Raw genomic sequence first — 23,535 nt, forward strand, 5'->3', positions numbered from 1 at the left:
GGAAGGGCCTTCCCCGGACGGCCCCCTCCCCTGGGCCCAGCAGGACGGCCCCCTCCACTCTTGGCCCACCCAGGCAGTTTCAGGTCCCATTTCTGCAATCTGGAGGGGTTTACTGTAAATGGGGAGGGTGGTTGGCCGGTTTGGTTTCGCCAGCTCAGCACTTGTTGGGAGAACAGGCTGTGCTGGGAGAACGGCCACAACCGGTGGCTTGCGTGCCAAGGTCCCCCAGCCTTGCGATCCCCTCCAGCAGACATGGGCGTTCCTCCCTGACATGAGAACATGGCTGGCCTGGGGCCTGAGCACTGGATTTGGAGTCAGAAACCGTGACTCATTTCTGGCTCTGCCACTCAACAGTGAACTTGATTCCTGAGGTCTGGAATGGGGGCCAAAATATTCTCTGCCTAGAGGACCCAAGGGAGCCCCAATTTCCTCTGCTAGATGATGGGACCATAAGGACACCTGTGCTGTAGACAGCACAGGGCACTGGGGGGCTCATTTGCGATCATGGAGGAGAAAGCGGAGGGTAAACTAGAAAGAACAGGGTGCATGTTAATTGCTAAGATCACACATGTCTCAGGCTTCCCTTTTCTGGGTGTATCTTCTCTGCCTTCTTCCCATTCTATACTTCCGCTCTTGCCCTGTTCTCCGAAAATTATCTAATCATGAATTTTGAATGTGGTCATTATTTATTGATAGCCCTTCCTCTGCTTACAGCAGGGCTCGAAGCTGGTGACCATGATGGGCATAGGCAGGGGCTTACTGCTTGTTGATCCTGGGATCACACCAGGTCCGGGCTGGACACGGGCTTGGAGGTCACCCAGCTCGTGCCCCTCGCCTTCTATATGGGGAAACTGAGGCTCAGAGGGGAGAAAGTCATCGCTGAACAAATGTCTATCACGAGCCTCTCTGTGCTGGGTGCTGGAGATGGGGTCATAAGCAGATCAGCCGTGTCTCCTGTCCCCAAGGAGAGTTCCTTCTACAGGGGGAGACTGGTTTAAACATTGAATGGTGCAGTGGTCTCACGGCCTCGGTGATAAGTGTCAGAGAAAAGAGGGGACTAGGAGCGCCTGGGTGACTCAGTCCCTTGAGCGTCGGACTCTTGGTTTCGGCTCAGTGTGTGATCTCATGGGTCGTGGGGTCGAGCCCTGTGCCTGGCTCCTGCTCAGCGGGGTGCTGTTTTCTCTCCTCCTTTCTCCCCTTCTACCTCTCTGCACACACTCTCCTCTCTAAAATAAATAAATAAATCTTAAAGAAAAAAAGAAGGAAAGGAAAAGGAAAAAGAAGGGATGGCTGCAGCCCACACCTCATACAAGTGGCAGCTGCGGGACTCAGAGCCAGCCATCCCTTACACCAGGGTCTCAGCCTGCTCACTGACACTGCATCTGAGGCAACGTGATGCCCCTCAGAGGGGTGGGTGCCCCTTGTGGGGACAGGTGCCCCTCATGGGGACAGGTGTCCCTCTCTGGGACAGATGCCCTTCCCTGGGATGGGTGCCCCTCGCAGAGACAAGTGTCCCTCTCTGGGACAGGTCCTCCTCACTGGGATTGGTGCCCCTCACTGGGATGGGTGCCCCTTGCAGGGATGAGTGCCCCTCACAGGTATGGGTACCCCTCATGTGGACAGGTGTCCCTCACAGGGATAGGTGCCCCTCACAGGGACGGGTTCCCCTCGCTGGCATGGGTGCTCCTCGCAGGGATGGGTGCCCCTCGTAGGGATGGGTTCTTCTCACTGGCATGGGTGCCCCTCACAGGTATGGGTACCCCTCATGTGGACAGGTGTCCCTCACAGGGATGGGTGCCCCTCCCAGGGATGGGTGCTCAGCTAGACCAGGAGCTGCCACAGGTCAGGAGGGCCCCACTTGACATCTGTGTTTGGAGACAGAACATCTTTGGGCTTGTGGATGCTGATTGATGGAAATTAATGGTTACCTGCAGTGGGTATTAGGGAAAGAAGAGACTAGTTTGGTAAAACCAAAGAGTCTCTGGGCTTGGCCAGCTATAGACTCGAAGGGACTGAGCCTGGATGAGGAGGGAAGGCATTGGATTCTGAGCAGGGAGAAGGGTAGAGCTCTGTACCACTTAGTCTCTGCGCCTATGAAATTGTAAATTCATAGGTTGCAGGTCTAGGGTTCTTCTGAGGGCCCCCAAGGGCCACCTGGGCCTGGGCTTCTAATTCTTTGATGGCTGTTGGCAATGAGAAAAGGTGACCTTGGAGTTCAAGGAGACAGCTGAAGACTAAGAGCAGGAGATGTCAGGAGGGGAGGACAGCCACGGGCTTAGGACGCATCCTCTCCCAAGTTTGAATCCCAGCTTTGCTTTGGTCTACCTATGGGGCCTCAGGCACATTTACTGGCCTCAGTTTCCCCATATATATGAATGGAAGGCATGGGTTGTGGGGGGCCGTTGAGGTAACCCGGCATGTCCAGGGCCCAGCCTTCTGTAGGTCCCACATGCGAACCCAGGGGCAGTGTTATATATATGAAGAGAAGAATGAATACTTGGAGCCTGGGTGCATGGGAGCCATGCCTGGATCAGGGATCAGGAGCAGAGGGGTCTCTGGGCCTCAGCCCCTGAGTAGGAGTTAGCTGGTGTCTGTACCTGTAAAACTCCGCCTCACATCCCTGACACAGAGGGAACGATCCCTACCAAGCGTGGCAGCGGAGACGTACAATTCCTCAAGTTTCCGCTGTCTAAGAGGGATTCCTTGAGGCTTGGGGTGTCTTTGTCTTCTTTTTAAAGTTTTTGTTTATTTATTTTGTTCAAGGGGAAAAGCCGTGGGAGAGGGAGAGAGAGAACCTCAAGCAGACTCAAGCCATGCCTTGGGGCATCCTCTTCTTGTTCTGGTCCCCCCCACCCCTTGCCTGCCCCCCTTTGAAGCCCTCACAGGGTTCCGCTCAGCCCAGTGAGCAAGCTGGCATTTTCAAAGGCCCTTCTCTCATGACAAAGCAAGAACAACAAGGAAACAATTATGGAAAATAAAAATGGCACAAAAGTTGTTGTTTCCAAAGCACAGGTTTCTGATCTGACACTGTGGCCTACATAAATGGTGTATTGATTTTTTAAACAAAAGAGGAATGAGAAGAAAGATGTATCACTTGAGGCGTTGCTGGGCGGACTGCTAAGTGGCTGATGGAGGAGAGCCACGAGGGGAGTGGCCCATGACCTGGCCCTGTCCCTGCCAGAGGCACCCCGTGACCCAGCCGGGGTTCCCGGCTCTGTTCCCACTGTTGCCTCTGTTCCTACTCTGTGTGTGCGTGCGTGTGTGCACGTGCGTGTGTGCACATGCATGACGTTCTTGTACCACCGGATTTGGGAACATAGGCTCTAAAAAGCCACCTAGTTTGTGATCCAAGGCTCTGGAGGGCACTGTGGAGACACAGAAGGGAGAATCAGGGAAGGCTTCGTGGAGGAGGTGATTTTTATGTTGAACCCTGACAGCTGAGTGTGTATCAGCCAGGTGGATGGAGGGCTAGTGTGAGCGGGGTGGGGGGCTCTGCAGGACGAAGAAACAACATGGCAAAGGCGGGAGGGTGTGGAATGGCTCCTTTCACGAACAAAAGAGCCAAAGTTGGTGGTGCTGGTTGTAGGCTGCAGCCATTGTTCTGACACCCCCCCGGGTGGATCAGTGTCCCTGTGAGCCCCGTGGGGCCTTGTGGAAGCAAGCTGAGATCCCAGCCGGGCCGGGCAGGTTCTCCTTGGGTCTCGGTGGGCTCTGAGGCTGGACGGGCAGTCTGCCCAGGAAAGTTACACTTTTTAATCTTTTTTGAACTTGAACTATCAACCCTTCTCATGGTCACCACAGGGAAAGTGCTGTGGCTAGAGTCTGGCCTCCTGGTCCTCCAGCAAGGATCATGGCATCTGGGCCCAACCATCAGGAGCCTTGTGGGGGCAGCCTACCAGCCTGGGGACAGCAGTGGTGTTCGCGGAGCTCCTGGGGGCTGCCAGACTTTGTCAGTTTCTTGGGGTGAATCAGACAAATGGGGGGACAGATTCTCTCTCTCTTACTGGCTCATGCCCATCTCACTCATACACTTGCTCTGCTTTTAGTCACTCATTTGCCCACTATTTAATCATTCATTCGCCCGAACTAACTCATTAATTCGGCACAAATTCACCGTCCATCTGCTCTTGGTCTACATTGGGCTTACCTGAGCCCAGACCCCTCCTGTGACAGGCGCAGCCACAATTCAACACAGGTCTGGGAATTCGAACACGCCTGTTTACCCGTGAGCATGGACAGCTTTAATGACAGGAGCACCTCTCACCCAAACAAGTGACAGCAGATGGCCCATTGGGGACCTCTGGCGGCCTTCAATCACACTCTCCCAAATGGCCACGGGATGCTGAGTGCCAACCTTTACTGAGCACCAGTTAGATGCTCTGTCTAAATCTAGAGCCCGCAGATGGCGGTGGCAGGTGCAAAGCTGAGGATGAAGAGGCCGCTTCTTGGAGAACTTGGCAGTGAGAAGCCTGAGACTTGCATATTTATCAACTTATTTATTTATTCATATATCTCCTTGCCTTTCCCAAGACTTGGGGGTGGGGGGGGCAAAAAATGTTGACAGTATTAGAAGGTGTTGGTTAAGTCTCAAAGCAGTGACTCCTGAAGGAGCTCAGGGGAGGGAGAAAACGTGGGGCAGGAGGGCAGGGTGGGCTTCCTGGAAGAGGAGTCCAGCAGGTGGGGAGAATGGCCCGTGTACAGTGGTTCTTGCGGGGAAGCTCAGGGAGGCGGGGCGGCCCTGGGGCTGGAGCCGGCCTGACCGCCCTAGTCAGGAAAGAGCAGGAAGCCGGAGAAGACGCTGTCGGAGCCTTCAGTGCCCACCATGCCATTGTAGTCATTGACCGCCAGCCACACCTGCTCTCCCACCTGCAGCCGCAGCAGCACGCTGCCCGAGCTGACCTGCTTGCTGTTGGACATGTGGTCACAGAAGGTGGTCACCTTGGTACCACTGCGGTACAGGTGCACGCACAGGTTGGCCGTCTGCGATGTGTGGTACACAAAGTAGTAAAGCCCCGGGACTTTGCAGGTGAACTTGCCGGTGCTCGTGTCGTAATCCCCCTGTGGATTGGTGATGACTGTGTTGAACTTGACCAGGCTGTTGGGCCTGGGGTACTCGGCCGTCTGCCGTGTGACTGTGAACACGGACTGGTGCTTCTGCTTGTATCTGCCCTCCTCGCCCGGCTCCCCTGGGGGTCCCATGAGGCCGGGAACCCCTGGAATCCCAGAGGTTCCCATGGGGCCATTTTTCCCAGGAAAGCCAGGTGTGCCGGGTTCTCCCTTCTGACCCTTGGGTCCTCGTGTTCCAGGGATAGCTGGGATTCCTGGGGAGAGAGCAGGTGGGAAAGAAGTGATGGGACAGGGAACGGGAACCCGGGGGGTGTCCTCCAGGGGACAAAACACCGGAAGTTAGCCTCTGGAACCTCCTTCTCTGGATGGACTGTCAGCTGGGGGCCATGTGCAGGGAGTTAGAGGAGAGGGAGGCCCTGGCTCCCGCCTCTTCATGGACTTGCCCTCTGACCATGGCTAAGGTGCTCCCCAGTGTGTTGGCCTCAGTTTCCACATTTCTGATGGAGAAAGTAGACCTGGCCAGCATCTGGAGGTGTTGGGGCTCATTCTAACACGATTTGTAGCCTGTGTAGATATGTGTACCCACCCCATTCCCTGCAATCAGATGTACCAAAAATTTTTTGTTACTTTTCAAAAGAGAGCCCTCATGATTTTATAAACTTCAGAATCCCACAAAAGTTGTATCCGTGCCTGAGACGGAACCACCCCGGACCAGCTTAGCACATAGGAACCACTGGATGGAGCCAAACAGAAACTGCCCCCCCTAAGGGGGTTGCTGTCTCCCGCTCCCCTGGCCCCATTCAGCCCCCGAGCCCCTTATGACACCAGGGCTGGTTCAATTTCTCTCATGGTACGGATGAGGAAACTGAGACCAGACACTTGCTCAAGGCCCAGCAGCCAGGAGGAGATCGAGTCAGGATTGTAAGTCAAGTCTGGTTGAGTCCCAGTCAGAGCGAGCGATCCTTGTGACAGCTCTATCTGAGCCCCTGTGAGACTTTTCTCTCCTTGTCCTAGGTGTCCTCATCTTTTCGGGGCTGGCTCTAGTCTCCTCTTCCCAGAAGCCTTCTCTGGCCAAGCCCCCCAGGCCTCATGGACGCTTCCTCCTCTGACTTCCCGAGGGCTGGCTGTCTGGGCTGACCTATTTGTGGCAGGTCCTCCCTCAATGGCTCTGTGAGCCTTTTAGGTCCTGGGGTTAGGAAAGGGGATCAGGATCCAACAGACCCAGGTGAAAGCTATGTGACCCTGGGCAGGTGACCTCCCCTCCCAGAGCCTCCACGTGCCTAACTGAGGAAGGGGCTTAATGGAACAGATCCCAGAGAGCCACTGGGAGCTTGGAGCGGGAGCGTGCGAGAGCCGGGCACCGCACAGGAAGTGCTCGGGAAGGTCAGCTTCTGGTGAGGCCTGGAGGCACGCAGGGCCCTGTCTTATCCTTCAGGACAGCTTCCAGCAACTGTTTGGGAGGAGGCGGACATGCTGGGAGGGGCCTGACAGGCAGTGGGGGGTGGTGGCCTTTGGCATAGGACAGGATTCTGCTGTGTGACTTTGGGTAAGTTGCTCAGTCTCTCTGAACCTCAGCTTTAATATTTATAAAATGGCCGTAAGGCACTTTAAAAAAGGATGGCCAGAGACAGCCTTGTAGTATAAGTTCTTGAAAAATGGCAGACCTGGGGGCCTCATTTGGCTCACCCTGAATCAGAGAATTCATTCTGGATTGTTGGCAAAATTCCATTCTAGTGCCAGGAGGGAAGATGGCAGTGGGGAAAATCCTAAGGACATTCCTCGTCCCTGGCCTGCCCACCCCCGCTTCTGCTGCCCCCCCTCACCTCCGTCCAACTTCACCCCAGTCTCACCCATGCTGGCTCTCGACACACCTGCGTCCCAGATATGCACCTTCTGACCCAGAAGGCACCCCCAAACTCTAGCACCTGCCCAGCACCCACACCCCCTCATGTCCTCAGCCCCCTTTGCTCACGCTAGGACTTGCCCATCATTCTGCAACCCTGACTTCTCACTCCCCATGCCCCCAACTACTCAAGTTCCAAGGGGGGAGGTGAGCACACACCTCCCATAAAAGCAATGATGACAGCTGTAACATGCATAGCTTACGAGTCCGGGAGACCTTACCACGTGAGCGGTGCTGTTTTACATTCCAACTTGTTTAATCATCCCAGCGCCCCCTTGCAGCCTGTACTACTGTGTCCCCATTCGACAGATGAGGACACTGAGGAGCTTTGCACAAGGAAGTGGTAGGGCCATCCGTGCATTGTGGACACTCACCATGTCCACTCCACTGGGTCCCCCCCAGCACCCCCGCCCTGAGGTCCATGCTGCAGAGCAGGTGGTGGAGGGGTTGTAATCAAAGAGCACAACACTTTAGAATTTAGGTCTCCAGGATCATCTCCTGTGATCCTCCCCCCACTTCCTGGGACGGGTGCTCTCATTCTCTCCTCGGTGTCAGACGAGACACTGAAGCACAAAATTGGGGAACGGGGGAACCGAGTCCTGGGGTCTGAGGAGAGATGGGTGACACCTGCCGGGAAAGCTGGACTCTGCTCTGAGAGCTGGTGCAGCAGGAAGGAATGCACATCTTGCTAGCAAGTTGCTGTCCTCCTCCCCCCAGCTTTAGCCCCTGATGGACACTTGCCTGCTGCGCCCAGGCAGGGGCATCTCCCCAGCAGGCCGGCAGACTCACCTGGCTCGCCCTTGGGCCCCGGCAGTCCATCGTACCCGTCCTTCCCGGGGGCCCCTGGTAGGCCCGGCATCCCGGGGATCCCGTAGCAGCCTGTGCTGGCCTGGCCCCCAAGCGGCAGCACCAGCAGGAGCAGCAACAGGTTTAGTCCGAGGTGGGGCCGGGAACTGGACTCCATGTCCATCCTGGGGAAGGATCTGGGTAGGGAGAGAGCTGAGTTGGCCCACCCAGCCCCTCACCCACCCTCCTCCCTCTCTTGTTCCCCAGGCCAGTTCTTCTCAGCCCTCCGGAGCCTACCTCCCTTCCCCAGGCCCCTTCCCTTGCCCCTTGCGGGCTGGGACCGCAGGATGGATGGAGGGTGGGACCTCGTCTCTGAGCCCAGGCCCTCAGCTCAGCAGCGATGGGGACCCTCCTTCCTTTCACCAATCAGGTTGTCCCCACGTTTCAGGAAGGCGGCAGGGGGAACTACCATTTGCCCTCGCCTGGGCAGGGGTCCTGGCCTCACCTGGGGTGGCAGGATTCTGGTCTGGTCACAGAGATGTCCTCAGATCTGCTTCCGTTCTCCCAGGCGGGAGGATACCGTGTCAGAGTAGACACATCGAGGAGGGCCCAGAGCAGGCTGGGCGGCCCCCTCCCCTCCGCTCACCCTGCTTCCAATCCCACATCCCCTTTCCCATAATTTTTCCTGACTCAGTACTTTCTTTTGGGTACTGAGTCTGGCTGACCGCAGCAATGCCCCTGTGTTCCCCACCCCAGGGTCATGCGTGTCTGAAATGAGGAAATGTCTACCTCCCCGGGTCTGCTGAAGGGAGTGTGTGTGCGTGTGTGTGTGTTTGTGAAAGTCCTTACCAAAAATCACGTGTAACTGATTTCTTGGGGTCCAAAGCCTTGCTCTGACCCCTCTGCTTCGCTGCCCCAAGAAACAAACCTTGCTTGCACTTGTGAAGTGGTAAGCCTTATTCTAGAATCTTCCGTTTGCCCCTCTCATTTGTTACACTTGGGGGTGGACACCCAGAATGGGCAAGCCTCAATGGCAGGCAGCCTGCTGTGGTGGACAGAGTCAGTGGCCTCGGATGTCCTCCAGCCCTGCCACTGCCTTGCTCTGAGGCCCTCTGCAAACCACTCCAGGCTTCAGTCTTCCCGTCTGTATACTGGGGGGTGGCGGAGGGGGGCAGGTCCAGGCTTTGCATGTGTGCATGTCTTCCTTTGCTGGGGCCCCTGATGATCCCTGCCTCCCTCGCCTCCATCTCCGGCACCCCTGCATCTGGTCTTGGAGACTGTGGTGGCTGCTGCAGGGTTACTGGTTGGGGCCAGGCTCGCAGAGCTGGGAGAGGGCCCTTTCCTCTCTTCCTGTTCTCCTATGACATTTTGAGGAGGCGGGCCTGCTGAGCAGTTGAGGGATCCCACCCTGACCCTCCACCTACCCCCGGTGTCACTCGGGGTGACGCCTTTAACCTCCCTGAGAATCCATTCCTCCTCCGTAAGTGGGGGGTTCCAATAGCTCCCATGCAGGGCAGTGGTGAGGACCCAGCGCGTGAGGCAAGCGCAGTGCTTAGCCTGGTGCCAGGCGTGAGCGGGAGTTCACAGCTCTGCCCCTGCCCCACCAAGTGACCTTAAGGGCCTCGGTCTCCCTTTCTGTCCCTACACCCTTTGGCCTGGGGCTGCAGAATGTGAGCTGAGGGCAAGGATGTGAATGAACTTGGCCCCGGAAGCCCCCAGCAGGTAGAGGGCTGGGAAGAGCAGAAAGGGTAGACATGACATTGCTGGGGAGACCCCATCTACCATTCTCATCTTATTTGCACGGGTCCGTGTTGTCCAGCAGGTGGCAGCCTTGGCCCATGCTCCGCCTGCCCTGGCCCAGCGTCCCCGCCCTGCCGGGCTCTGCCCGAGCCTGTTCCCCTCCTCCAGGTGATCTGCCTCAGGCAGGGTGGGTGCAGGGGTGCGTCTAGGTGGGATTTAGGATAAGGAGCCGCCTGACCCTCCCTGCACTCAAGTTTCTCTAGCCTGGTCTCTCCCACCACTTGCAGGGGCTGCACTCCGGACATCCTCGAGTCCCATTGCAATGAAAGGAGCGCTCCACTCTGGGGTCAGCCAGAGCCGGTTCACATCTCGGTCCTGCCACTCTCTGGCAGTGTGACGGTGGGTAGGCATCTCCCTTCCCTGAGCCTCCGTGAGGAGGGATCGCTGAGATCCGGTGTGTCCGTGGCTAGGAAATACCCAGCCCATCGTAGGTGCTCGAAGATCTGCTTCATTTCCTGGTTCATGGGAGCGTGTGTTCTGGGCCGGGAGGCAGGGAGCTGGGGCGGAGCGGAGGCCGGAAGCAGGCAGAGGGGCCGGAGGAGACCTGCACAGCCCTGGGGCTGCAGCGGGGTCACCCTCTCCTTCCCGACCCCCAGAAGCTGCCGGTGGGACAGCCCCGGCCCAGGAGAGGGTCTCGGGAGTCTGTCATAGGTCTGGGGGGTGGTATGGGTTTGTGGGGACTCCAGCTGCCCCTTGTGTCCGACAGTAGGTGGGAGACTCCGATCCTGGGGCTGGGGGGCAGGCCGGTGGGAGTGTGAGCACTTGTGAGGGTCAGCGAGTGAGAGAATTGTGGCGGTGCTAAGGCACATGCGTGTTGGAAGGTGAGGAGGGCGTGGCAGGGGTGTGCCTGGGACATATGTGTCGAGGTTGTGTGTGTGTGTGTGTGTGTGAGAAAGAGTGTGTGTGTGTGTGTAAGTGTGTACTTCCGACTGTTTAGGAGGGGTACTTGGGTGTCTGAGGCACAGAGCGCCTGGGTAGGACAGCACGGATACCCCAAGTATGTCTGCGGGTGTGAAGGTTTCAACGAGTGTGCACGTGTGGTGTGCAGGTGTGTGGTGTGTGTGCAGCGCGGGGCACAAATGGCTTCCTCTGGGGAAGCGCCCAGGGCATTAGACATCCTCAGGACCAAACTTCCAGCTACTTACTGTCTTTGAATTCAGAAGACGAGGTGGGGCTCCTTGCCTCTGAGCAGCTCTGCACAGGCTAAGTGGGACCCCAGGAATATGCACCTTGGGCGCCCCAGACCTTCTCAGTCCCAGCCAGCAGGGATGCCCAGCCCGGGAGGGAGGAAGCCCCAGCCTCCATGCTTGCCCGGGGGGAAGCCCAGGGCCGGACTTAGGAAACCTAGTTTCGGGGAGGACTGCTGCCTGCCCTTGGGCTAGTTGCTCCCCTTCTCTGAGCCTTGCCCATGTTTTGCTGGTTCAGGGTTGGAAATCAAGTGTCACCTGTCAGGCATGTGGCTGTGGAGGCTGGCAAGGGTCGCCGTCACACACACACAGGCTTGGATACTGGTAAGTTCTAGATTCAAATCCCAGCTCCTTCTCTTCAACACTGACCGTGGGCTTTATGTCCACCCCATGCCCCCAGCCTGCTTCATTTTCTGGAAAGTAGGGTCGTGATACCCGCCTCACTCCTCAGCCCTACAGATTAAACAAAATACAATAATAGCTCAAACTTCCGAAGCCCTTACTACAAAGCAGTCCTTGTTCTGCAATTTCCATGTATTAAGTCATTCAGTCCTCCCAACAAGCCTTTGAAGTAAGTACCCTTGTTATTCCCATTTTATAGATAAAGAAACTGAGGTCACTCAAGTTATATCATATACACACGGTTGGCCAACTGGTAAGTGGTGGCCTAGGATTTGAACCCAGGCCGATGAGGCTCCCATGTATTTACAACAATACATGTCGTAAAATACGAAATACAGGCCTGCCTTGTAAGCACTCAACGATTGTCATTCCTATGCTCCCTCCTGGTGCCCAGAACAGCATCGGAACCTCAGGCTCAGCACACAGGAACTCAGGTGTTTATTCTAGGAAGAATTCTAGGAAATCCATCTTACAGTGGGCAGTGGGCAGTGAGTTCTTGGGGGCTCCGGGAGCCAGCCCTCACCCTCAGGCAGCTAAAGCAACAGCACCCCGATAGAGAGCAGACCATAGAAACCAGAGAGGTAGAAGGCGTGGGCTGGAGTCACACAGCAGGAAGCATGTGCGGCCAGGGGCGGGGGGTCCTTCCGGGGCTCAGATGGATGGGAAGATGAGGAAGCCGCTGAAGACACTATCCACCTCCGGACCCTGGTAAATGCGGCCCTTGACGGGGTCTTTCTCAATCCAGACCTGGTCTCCTTGCTGCAGCTGGAGAACCATGCCCCCGGACACCACCTGGAAGATTCCCTTGCTGTTGGTGTCACAGAAGCCCAAGGAGCGCCGGAACTGGTTCCTCCCGAATGACACGATGGACAGGCAGATGTCCCACTTGGACACCACCTGGAAAGTGAAATAGTAGTAGCCCGGCACAGCACAGAGGAACCGGCCCGTGTGGTTCTGGTACGGGCCTTCCTGGTTGGTGATGACCGTGTCGAAGATGACCACGTTGCCACCCATGGGGGGGTTCCGTCTTATGGCTGAGAAGGCCGGCCGTGGCTGGTCCTTGATGTTTCCTGGGTTGCCCTTGATGCCTTTAGGTCCTGGGAAGCCAGGGAGCCCCAGGGGGCCACTGGGCCCAGGAAAGCCCATGTTGCCAGGCTTTCCAGGGGGCCCAGGGTCCCCCGGGTCTCCTTTAAGGCCTTGGATGCCTGTCCGCATGCCGGGAGCCCCTGTGGGGAGAAAGGCCAGATCTGGAGGGGGGTCCAGTGTCTACCAGTCCTCAGGGAGATGGCTGGGACCCTCGGCTGCGGTGGGATGGAGGATGCGGGAGTGCCTGGGCCTCCAAGACCTTGATTCTGGCTGGTTGTGTGACCTTAGGCAAATGTTTCAACAACTACCCTCAGTTTCCTTATCTCTAAAGTGGAGGAAAGTGAGAACAGGTACTTGGAAGCTGTCAGGTTCTTGCAAAAGCAGGACAGGCTCCTCCACACCCCGCAGGGCCACTGCCCCTGACTTCTTTGGGTTTGGGACTACATTTAGGAGGGCTGGATGCCAAGTATTGCAAATCTTTATGCAGATCTTTCTAGTCTGCTATGGACTGGGAGGCTCAAGGGGACCGAGATTTTCTTTTTCTACTCTGAGCATGTCCTCCTCCTTTTTCCTTCACAGCCACCCCCCCCACCTTTTTTTTTTTTTTTTTTTAAGAGTGTGAGTTTCTGGAGCTGGAAGGGGCTGGGAATTGGGAAGCAGGGACAGAGTTGGGTGTGGGAGCTGGAAGGATGCAGAAAGGATAGTTGTCATGAACTGATCATCTCTACGTGCCAGGTAGGGTGATTTTTTCCATTTTACAGATGAGGAAACCGAGGTTCAGAGAGAGTCAGTAACTTGCTCGAGGTCACACAGCAAGATGAGTCTCCTGAGTCCAAAGATGAGCGCCTTATTCGTTCCGGTAACTGAACGACAACCCAGGACTGGGCGCTGCTCCAAGACCTTTCACATTTGTTGCTTGTGGTGGTCCGTGACAGAGAGGACTCAGGCAGGAAGGGGGATTCAGAGAGAGGCCTGGCAGCCTGGGGACACGTCCAGGGAGGAGGACAGGTTCCCCTCAGCCCCTGGGACCAAGTGCAGATTGTAGGGGCTTCATGCGGGGGCCCAGGTGGATTCCTGCTTCTTGGGGCTGCCCCCAAGCATCCACCCCGGAGGCCAGGCCCAGCCAAGGGACAAGGGGCTGGGGTCTAGAGGGAAGGGCTTACCTGGCTCCCCTCGCTCCCCCTTGAGGCCTGGCCGTCCGTCCCGGCCGGGTGGTCCTGCAGCCCCTGCTCTGCCGTCTGGTGCTCGGCACACATCCTGGGTCACTGTAGAGGCCAAGGATATGGCCAGCACACAGCCCACCAGCCAGCCCCACGGGGCCTCCATGATGCCACTGCGAAGACATAGGGCAGGGCTAGACCTCACACACTCACACTCACCCAACTCATACATACACTTGAATCCCACACCTACAATGACATCTACACATACCCCTGCCACCGGTGCACACAAACCTCCAGGGCCCTCGATGTCTACTTTGCACCCAGCCCCCGTGACCCCGCACATACATGAAGAACCAGAAATTCGCACCGGTGCCCACACACAACTGAAGTTACACCCTCAGACACACAAACTTGGCCTCCAATCCCACACCGACAAATGCAGGGAGCAGACTCACAATCCACTCCACGCTCCCGGATGCACGAATGACACCCAAATGGACTCCATCTCGCACTCAGCCACACACTCATACAGTGCTACAGATGATCAATTCCATTGAACAAATATTTATCGAGCGCCTACTTCGTATTTAATTAACACTCTCTCAGCCAGATGGCAGAGCTATGCGTACACATAGGAATTCACAGCCCCCTGACACAATGCGTGTGCTCACCGCCCCCCCCACCACATACTCGACCCCTTTCAGCACCCACTGGCCTGTCTACGGGACCCCTGTGCTGGCTCTGACACTCCCAGCCTTTCCCCAGCTTCTTGTGTCTTGGGGGGGCCGAAACCCAGGAACTCTGGTTAGAGGGATGGGTTTATATCACCACTTCCCACTAACTCCCAAACCCGAGGAATGAAGGTGGTCCCCCCACTCACTTATTCTGGGTCCTGGATCCGGACCCCCACCACCACCACTGGCCAACTCCGTCCTGGCACAGAACCAAGGACAGTGTTCCCGCTCCCCTGCCGTTGTGGTCCAGCCTAGCTGGCCCCCCTAGGCCAGCTCCCCGACTCCCTGAACTTCACAGCCCCCTCCCCCTCAGGCACTGGCCTCACCTGCCTCAGCTGGCTGTCAGTTCAACTGGATGTTCCTGTCCTCCACCCAGGGACCGCTGTGGGACACCCAGCAGGGGTGCTGCCTGCCTGGCTGTAGCCAAGTTTCACATCCCTTCCTACTTCCCCTTCTCCTTCCCTGGGCCTGCCCCCAGCCTTGCCCCAGGGGCCAGAGGCCTCCTGGAGACAGTTTGAGCAGACCTCAGCAAGACTGGGACACTGGACATTCCCCCTCCCCACCCACGCACGCAAGCTGGTGTGGGGGCAGGGACGGCAAGGCAGGAGTCTGCAAAGACAGAGGCCGTGGAGGGGGTCCTGGGTGGGGTGTGAGAACCAGGGAAGCACAGAATATCAGGGCAGATGGAGTTTTTTCTAAAAGTCAGTAACTTGAAAGACTTTTTCGAGTTTATGAAAGCAACATGTATTCACTGTCAAAAGCTTGGGAAATACAGAAAAACACAACGGACGGTGCAGTAGTGATGAGAAGCTTAGTAATCAGCTTTCTAGACCTGCCACTTCCTAGCTGCCCTTGGGAAGTTACTTAACGTCCGGGGCCTTGGTTTTCTTATTCATAAATTGGGAACAACAGATTTTACCTCATTGGAGTATTATAAAGTTTCAATGACATAATATATATACAAAACACTTGGCATGGGATGAACACTTAATAATTAGCTTTTGTTGGATTTAAAAAACAGCAACAAAAGCCCAAGAATGCTATCCTTTAAAGAGTTACCCTTTGGCAGGATCATCTAGCCTTGCTTACTCTTGCTGACAGGGTGCTCACTACCGGTCGGCCCACATCACTTCACCAGCTTGGAACCCGAGCATCCTTTAGATCGAGTTACCCTTTCTCTCCAGTCGGGAGAGCAATATGTTCAGGCCCAGGCTGACCAGGTCTTTCTGCTTCTTCCCACGACCATATTCACCACCTCCCCACTCTATTTCACCAAAAGGAAGATGAGGAGGGGAAAAGAGAAGTCTATTGACCTGGGCAGATGAAGATCATCCAGAGCCAGGGTTTTCAAGCTTCTGGGACCCCTTTTTCATTTGCAATCTTGTGTGGTACCCAGTATGTATCTGACAGATATAAATGGGGGTTCTCAAGAGTGGGGGCCCGGAGCAACTCCTGCCAGCCCCTCTCTTGCTCCTGGGGATTCAGGAGATTAGGAGAGCTGGAATCTCACAGGCTGTGCCCACTTGTAACTCACTGTGTAACCTGAGGCAAGCTATATCATTTCTCTGGACCTCTGTTTCTTTATCTGTAAAATGGGGATGATATAGCCTTCTCACTGGGCTGCTACAGATTCTATGAGGAAGTTGATGCTGTCATATACCACATTCAAATAAACCATCATTATGAATAATATCTCTCTGACCGTGGGCAGGTTACCTAACCAATTTGAGCCTCACTGTCATCTCTCAAGGTGAGGGAGTGGTGGGAGGCAGGAAGGTTGCAGGAAGGTTGAACCCTGGAACACAGCTCTGAGCACGCATTTTCTTTGACCACAGCATGTCAGTCTTGCTTCCCTGCAAGAGGAGTTAGAAACATCATGTGTCGGAGTCAGAAAGGCCAGGCTGATGGGTCCCATTTCACAGATGAAGAAACTAACCACCAGAGATGGCAACGCTTGCCCAAGGTCACGAAGAAAGTGGCAGAGTTGGCATGGGGAAACCCAAATACTGTGAAAGTCTTCTCAAAGTAGTTTCTGAAATTTTGAATAGACCATTCTTATAGAAATATATAGTGAGCACAGGTGAGTTTTTAAATTTTTTTTTGTAGCCTGTTAGTGAAGGAACCAGCAGGATGAGAAAGCTAGTTCAATGAAGGGTATGAGAAGGAAACATTTACATGTACCTATATATGGAGAGAGAGAAGAGAGAGATTTAGCAGAAAGAAAAACAACAATAACCCAAAAATTAGAATTCTGGAATATTCATAAGGTTGCTAAGTTAGAGGCAACACTGGTGAATGTTTATAGGGCAACAAAATCATAATGTCGGGGGTTATCTTCTCTATTAGAAAGAAATCATTTGCATGATTTCTCTACCAGACAAAAACAATTTGTAACTTACCAGTTTTCTACCAGCTAACAGAGGTCTTTACAGATCCTGGGCCCTGATCAATAGCAAATAATAAGTCAAGCAAAGTGACATTCCCCTAGAGTGTCAGATGACCCTTAGGAGGGCTTGTTAGACAATGTTTTGATTTGACTTTGAAAGGACATCGGTTATCTATTTGCCTTATTTCCAACTGTTGGATGATTTTACTTATCAGGCTGTTGCAAGGGTATAACCCTTCCCAAGCAATAAAAGCCATCGATAGGAATGAACATAGCATTAGTGCGAAAGTAAATGGGTGAGCAATAGCCCTGTGAATGTCACAACAGAGACACCTTCAATCAGCAAGGATGGACATAGTCTTCCTTTTTCTCCAGAGCTCAGACTCCTGGAGGGGAGAGGTAGGGGGGTGGGAGGGGTGCAGGAGGTGGGGGAGGTTGGGGGATGAGAGGAGCCACTCTTGTAATGCCTGTAGAGTCATGATCCGTGAGGCCCAGGTGTAGTTAGGAGTTTAAGCAATAACCAAAAAACAATTTTTAAATCATTCACATTCTTTTTTTTTTTAAGATTTTAAAAATTTATTTGACAGACAGAGATCACAAGTAGGCAGAGAGGCAGGCAGTGGGGGAGGGGGAGCAGACTCCCTGCTGAGCAGAGAGCCCGATTGGGGAGCTCCATCCCAGGACCCTGGGATCATGACATGAGACAAAGGCAGAGGCTTTAACCCATTGAGCCACCCAGGCGCCCCAAATCACTCACATTCTTGATGGTGGAATCACATCTTACCCAAGGGTTGGGGTTCCAAAAATCAGCATATTAAGCAAAACTTGTAAATGGTCACTATTACCATTGTTGGGGGGGAAACTAAGGAAAGCGCCATGTTGGAAACCCTATTATCACTTCATTGTAGACCTGTGTGGTCAGTTTCGGCTTTGACATTAGAATAGAGTTGTCTTTCTTCAGTCGGGTAGCAACTGGCTCACGGATATCCCCCTCGCCCCCCAAAACAGGCACGGAATCTTGGAAGACCGGGATCATGCAGCATTGATGTGTTTAGCCCACCAGGGCTCATGGGATCGGAGGCAGATTTGGGGACGGCAGGTCTGTTCAGCTCTCCCTGTCCACGCTCACTCCAGAAATAGGCTCCTTGAGGGTCTGGAGTGATGGCAGCATCCCCCACCTTATTGAAACTGGTATTTGTAACCCTTTGTCTCTCTGAATCTTATTAAGCAAAATGCAGATTGTCAACTGTTATAGAACAGGGCTCCAAAGTTCTTGTGGTTTTTTTTTTTAAATAAAAAAAAATGAAGTATAATTTACATACAGTAAAATGCAGGAATCTTTTTCTTTTATTAGAAAGAGAGAGAGAGAAAGAGAGGCAGAGGGAGAGGGAGAGAGAGAATCTTAAGCAGCCTCCACGCCCAGGGGGACTCGATCTTACCCCCGTCGTGAGTGTGTCTGTCCGTTTCTTATAGCTGAGTAGTATACGTGCATATATCACACCTTATCAGGTCCTTCCCCATTGGTGGGTATTTTTGTTCATGATGAATAGAGCTGCTGAGAGAACCTTCTCCTACAATCCCCTTATGCACTCAGTTCTCTGCTGTGCTGTTCGCACACCATGAAGGAGGCACCGAGCTTACCCCCGTACCCCGTCCTCCCCATCCACTGCCATGCACCTCTTTCTTCAATACCCCTTCCCTTAAAAAAAACTCACAAACCTCCCGGACCCTTCCTGGAACCTCTTTTTCTCCTTCCCCCACCCCTATTTCACCCCCCCTTGCTCTTTGTTATGGAGATCTTCTTAATGACGGGTCTCCCCTCTTTGGGGCTGAATCCTTCCCCTCCTCCTGGGCCTTCAGGGTCTCTCCTTGTATCCTCCTTCTCCACCACCCAATGAGATCAGGGTTCTCGTTGGCAAGGTTGGCAGGCGGGCTGGGAATTGGGGAGGGAGCTGTCAGAGCCTGCCACACGTCTTCAGCGCACATGCTTTATTCTTTGCCTCTCTTGGCAGATAAAAGCGTTTTGGGGGCTTGTTTTATGAAAAACGGAGGGGATTGTAAACACCAAATAATTTGTTGGGGAGATGAGAGGCAGCATGGGTTCAAATTCAGCATCTGCCTTCTGTTTGCTGGGCGCTCTTGCACGAGAGAACTCCTGGGTTTGGGGGTGACAACTGACCCCTCCAACTGTGACAAGGCTTCGGGTCAGTGTGGCTTGTCCCCGGTGCGGGACTTAGCAAAAGTCCAGTCTCCTCCTCCTTCCCCTACCTGCCAATCAGGGGGCCTGAGCACAATTCCAGTTGAGAAGTTTGGGAAGGGGAATGTAAAAAGAAAACAAAAGAAGTCAAAAGCGATTTCACTGGGGGAGGGTGAAGAAAAACAGGGAGAAAGCAAGCCCCCTGCAATGGCTGGCGCCGCATCCGGGACACCCAGAGTGAAGCCGCCACATCCTCCTCCCTTCCAGGGGCCAGGTGGAGGCCCACCTGGGGAGAAGTTCCCAACAGGCAAATCTAGCCAGATCTAGGGGGGAAAGGTGCTGATGGAAGCCGCCAAGCATGCAGGCAGGTGAGATGGAAAAAGACGAAGAGGGTTAAGAGACCCAAACTGAGCAGGCGGTGGGAGAGTGTGAGGACAGTTGCCTCTGCTTTGGGGTGGCAGGGCCCTGGATTCTGAAGGCTGCGGGGACACCACAGCTGGGAAACGTGACACCTAGAAGGCCAGATGATGCCCACTTCCAAGGAGCTCACACAGACGCAAGGGATAGCTCTCCCACCACCTTGCAGAAACCATCTCCCCGATCTGTCCTTCACCTGGCCTGAAATTCCACAGTTACCCGTTCTTTCCATGGGGGAAGCATTGCCAGCTTGAGGTATTTTAAAATCGGAGCTGTGTCTTGGTGCATTTGCAAGATGTAAACCGCCAGGCCTTAGGAAGCCCAAGCGCTGGGCTTGCTACCAGGGCTTAACATGAGGCAACTGAGCTCAGAGAGTGTAAGTGAGTCCCATAAGGTCACACAGCCAGTCGGTGGTAGAGGTATTTCTATCACATCAGAAGCCTTTCTGAAGGTTTTCCACTGGCAGAGGTGGGTGGTGTCTAAAACAGGGACCCTGAAAGGGAGAGCGAGGAGTGTGGAGGGGGAAATGTATTGGCTGTGGGTGCTCGGAAGGCAACTTCCCCTGGGTTGGACATTTCACATATATCATCCCATTTAATTGACACGGGATGCTCATAGGGTAGCATTTTGATTCCTTTTCAATGGTAAAGAAACTGGGGTTCAGAGAGGTGAAGTGACTTGCTCATGAGTCCAGGGTTGCCACATGTAATAAATAAAAATACAGGATATTCAGTTAAATTTGAATTCAGATAAACATCGGTATACATGTGGTATAGTTGTATTAAAAAATTTTTTTTCATGTATTTTCTCCAGCAACCTACAGAGGTCACACAACCCGATGACTATTGTCCCACAGGTCCCTGACTCACTAGGAAGCCTGTCTGGGAGGGAATGATGGACCAAGGGCTGGCTCCTTTCTGTCTCCTAGGCGAATATGAGCCTTTGTCCCCACCTAGGGTCCCAGTTACTGCTCTTGTGGGTGAGCCAAGGACCCCAGCCAGGTTTCCCCACCGTGACCCCTGGCCCCTACATCATTGCCGGCTCAGGCTGTCCTCTGGGGGATCTTTCCCTGCCCCAGACTTTCATTAGAAGAGGTCCCTGTGGGCTGGCGGCAGAAGACTTGGGTTCTATTTCCAGCTCTGCTGGGTGTGGTCCGACAGATCACCTTTCTGGGCCTCAGTCTCTCCCTCTGTGAAAACGAGGAAGGAGTTGAACCAAAGCAGTGGTCCCCTTGGGTCCGAGTCCCTGGGACACCACTGCCCCAGCTGCTCTGCTCCCTACTGCTTTAGAAGCCGTGCCTTCTGGGTTTGGCATAGGTGCCCTGGGCAGGGTTTCACGCAGGAGGCAGCTCAGCATCTTTCTGGAGCTCGGACAGCAACTCAGGACCTTTCCAACTTTGACACATTGGTTGGGCCCACCCTGGCCCTTTGGACATGACCATTCTGTATCTCACAAGTAGAGACCAGGGGCAGAAGGGTCCAGAAACGATTCGCTGGAGTAGGAGAGAGGGGCAAGTCCTGATATTTTGGGTGGGAGGAAGAGGGAGGGAAGGTCACTAAATCTCCCCTGGAGCTGAGACCATTTCCAACCTGGGAATCCAGAAATATATACTTACATATGTCTTACATATGTCTCTACATTTGAGTAGAGATTTATGTTTTTCACAACCCCTGCGTGGCCCACATGATTCCCAGCCAGGCTGTGAGCCCACCTGATGGGAAGACCAAGGTTCAGAGCAGGCGGTGGGTTCCTGGTGTCACAGAGCAGAGCTGGTCCACTCTCCAGTCTCTGGGGCCAGGAATCTACCCAGCAGCCCCACCCCCAGGTGGTCCTGGAAGGTCCTGCTCCAGTCTCTTCCCTTCCCAGGCTCCTGGGTTCTGGGCATTTCTTCCTTGTGTGGTTCTGAGCCCCGTCTCTTGTCCTGCCAGCAGCTCCCGGGGTGGTGGGGGCATTGTCCCACACCTCCCAGAGCTCAGCAATTATCCGTCCTCCCTTCCCTGAGCCAGGGCACGCCCAGAGTCACATGGCAATTAGCCGGGGCTGGGTGCGGGTCTGGGGCGCTCCAGCCCACACTCGTCCCTCCACCTGCAGAGCTGCTCCAGGCTCGAGGCTAACGACAGCTGCTTCTGCCCTATCTCCTCCCCCTCTTCCAGCCCTCTGCTGATTACAAATAAACACCCGGTCTACGCGGGAGAGTAATTAACTCTCCAATGTGGGGAGAACTAATCAGCCTGGAGTTTGCTGCAGGTGGGAAAAGCGAAGGCTTTTCCTAAGTAGTATGCAAATGACACCCGTAGTATGCAAAGCAACCTCTTTGGGTTCCTGGGAAAGGCCGCCAGAGCCTGGAGCCCTGGCTTCCGAGGAGGGACAGGCTCTGGGAACAGTGGTCCTGGCTGCCAGGGACCCCATCCCTCGGGCTGAGGGAGGCTGGTGGGGTCAGAGTAGGAGTGGGGGTGCACCTTCTGGGCTCCCCCCAGTGCACCTGCAGTCCCTGTGTCTGGAGCATTGTGGGAAGGCTGCGGGGGGAATGGGCTCGGAGCTCAGAGAGGACGAGCTTTGAGTCTGAGCCCTGCTGGTCCTCACCTACGTGACTTGGGCTAGTCTTTCTCACACTCCTGAGCCTCAGTTTCCTCATTGAAAGATGGGGATAAAAATACATACTTTTTATGCTGTATGAGAACTGGACAATACATAAAGCGCCTAACATTGTCTGGTGCTTAGTAGGTGTTCTGTAAATTGGAGCTCTTTGCAAAAAATATCCAGATTGGCCCATAACATCCCTGTGGCCATGTGCTGCCTGGTCAAGGCCCAGTCCCCTTGGGGGCTCATCTCCATCTGGTCTGTCTCTCCAGGGTACAGTCGACTTTGTGATACAAGATTTGAAAGGCTGCAGGAATGGTCCTCCTGCTCCCAGGCATGTATGTCTCCTGTCTTACCTAAAATTCTGCACTGGGCCCAGGGTAAGAGAGCGAAGCTCCCTGGGAGCACAATTTCCGGAGGCATTCACTCTCGGGAGGTGCGAGTGCAGAATCTATGCCGGGAGTGAGCACCTGCTTCCACTGCTACACCCCAGTCAGGCATCTCGCTCTCCTCCCCTTGTCTAGGTCCTGCTGCCACTCTACCTCCGTTGAGTCGACCTCCCTCAGCCCTCAGCATGGACTCTTACCCTGCAGGGATGGGGGCGTGAGCCCATGTTCCAGGTCACAGAAATAGACTACATCCTAACTGAAGTGTCAGTTACACAGATGTATCCCTTTGGTGAAAATTCATCCAATGGTACATTTACATTACATGCATTTCACTATATAGACATTTGACTTCAACAAAACATAATTTATACGTAGATTGAATGTAGGTATCTTTTGAGAGATATTACACATTAATGTACAATGATGCTGATGATGATGATGACCAAAGTGGTCATCCAGCTTCGGCTTCTACACCTCCTGTGATAGGGAGCCCACCACCCGTGGAGCCAGGATATCACTTGTTTGGCAGTGGGACTGGGATTCGAACCCAGATCTGACTCCAGGCTCCAAGGCCTTGGTCTCTTTTCTACTGACTCTCCCAGGATCATGTGTGTGCAAGAATTGTCATGGGTGTGATATGTGGAATGTTTGTCACTTGCAGAGAGATAGTAAGTGCTCCTGCACACCTGGGACACAGGTGAGTTGCACGTCCCCTGCCCACCCTTGCAGCTAGGTGTGGTCTGGGCTAGTTGGCGCAGTGATGCTGAGCGGAGTAACATCGATGGTACAGATCCGCCAACATGCTCTTTCCTGCTGCTCTCCTGGAGACCTCATATTGTGAGGGCAGAGCCCCAGGCTCCGAATGGCTTGCAGCATGTCTTCATGAAGGACAACTGTCCCGGAGGCTCATCTGGGCCACAACAGGCTTTGCAGGAGGGATGAGTAAACCTTGGTGGTGGTAAGCCACTGATGAGTGGGCTGACACTACAGCATAACTGCCCTATCCTGACCGATGGGCCCCGCCCTGATAAGATCGCCAACCTCACACTCTTAGTCACCACCGTCCTCCTCCTCTCCGTTTCCAAGGCTGTCATTGTCATGACAATGCCCTCACAGGATGCTTCAGGTGGCTTGGCTCTGCTGAGCTGTCCAGGGTCCTGTCCTCAGCCGGACCTCCCACCACTGCCCAGACTTTCGGCAGTTCTGTGCCATCCAGGCTGGGCACCTGGGATTCTACAATGAAAAATACCCAGACCCACTTTTGGAGAGCTTACGTTCTGTTGGGGAAGGCAGACACGAATAACTCCCAAAGTAAGCAGCTCATGGGGTGCCAGAGACACCTAGAAACCAGAGGTGGGAGCTCCCAATGGGTAAGAGTCACCCCAGGGCGGGAATCTTGGGGGACTCCTTGGAGGAGGAGGACCGGTTGGAGGAAGGA

The 23,535-nt window shown here is 54.4% G+C and overlaps 2 protein-coding genes across 2 annotated transcripts; both read right to left on the minus strand.

The window, feature by feature from the left end:
- Positions 1-4,486: 4,486 nt before the first annotated feature.
- On the minus strand, positions 4,487-8,325 carry C1QC (complement C1q C chain). Its single transcript, XM_080801445.1, has 3 exons — positions 8,262-8,325; positions 7,760-7,953; positions 4,487-5,321 (listed from the first exon to the last, which is right to left on the minus strand). Exons 2-3 carry the CDS (start codon positions 7,938-7,940, stop codon positions 4,765-4,767), a joined length of 738 nt encoding a protein of 245 aa, XP_080657571.1. The 5' UTR covers positions 7,941-7,953; positions 8,262-8,325; the 3' UTR covers positions 4,487-4,764.
- Positions 8,326-11,560: 3,235 nt separating this feature from the next.
- On the minus strand, positions 11,561-14,549 carry C1QA (complement C1q A chain). Its single transcript, XM_080801444.1, has 3 exons — positions 14,455-14,549; positions 13,395-13,564; positions 11,561-12,371 (listed from the first exon to the last, which is right to left on the minus strand). Exons 2-3 carry the CDS (start codon positions 13,555-13,557, stop codon positions 11,797-11,799), a joined length of 738 nt encoding a protein of 245 aa, XP_080657570.1. The 5' UTR covers positions 13,558-13,564; positions 14,455-14,549; the 3' UTR covers positions 11,561-11,796.
- Positions 14,550-23,535: the final 8,986 nt, after the last annotated feature.

Source organism: Martes martes (assembly GCF_963455335.1).
Source record: "Martes martes genome assembly, chromosome: 4".
NCBI classification, from domain to species: domain Eukaryota; kingdom Metazoa; phylum Chordata; class Mammalia; order Carnivora; family Mustelidae; genus Martes; species Martes martes.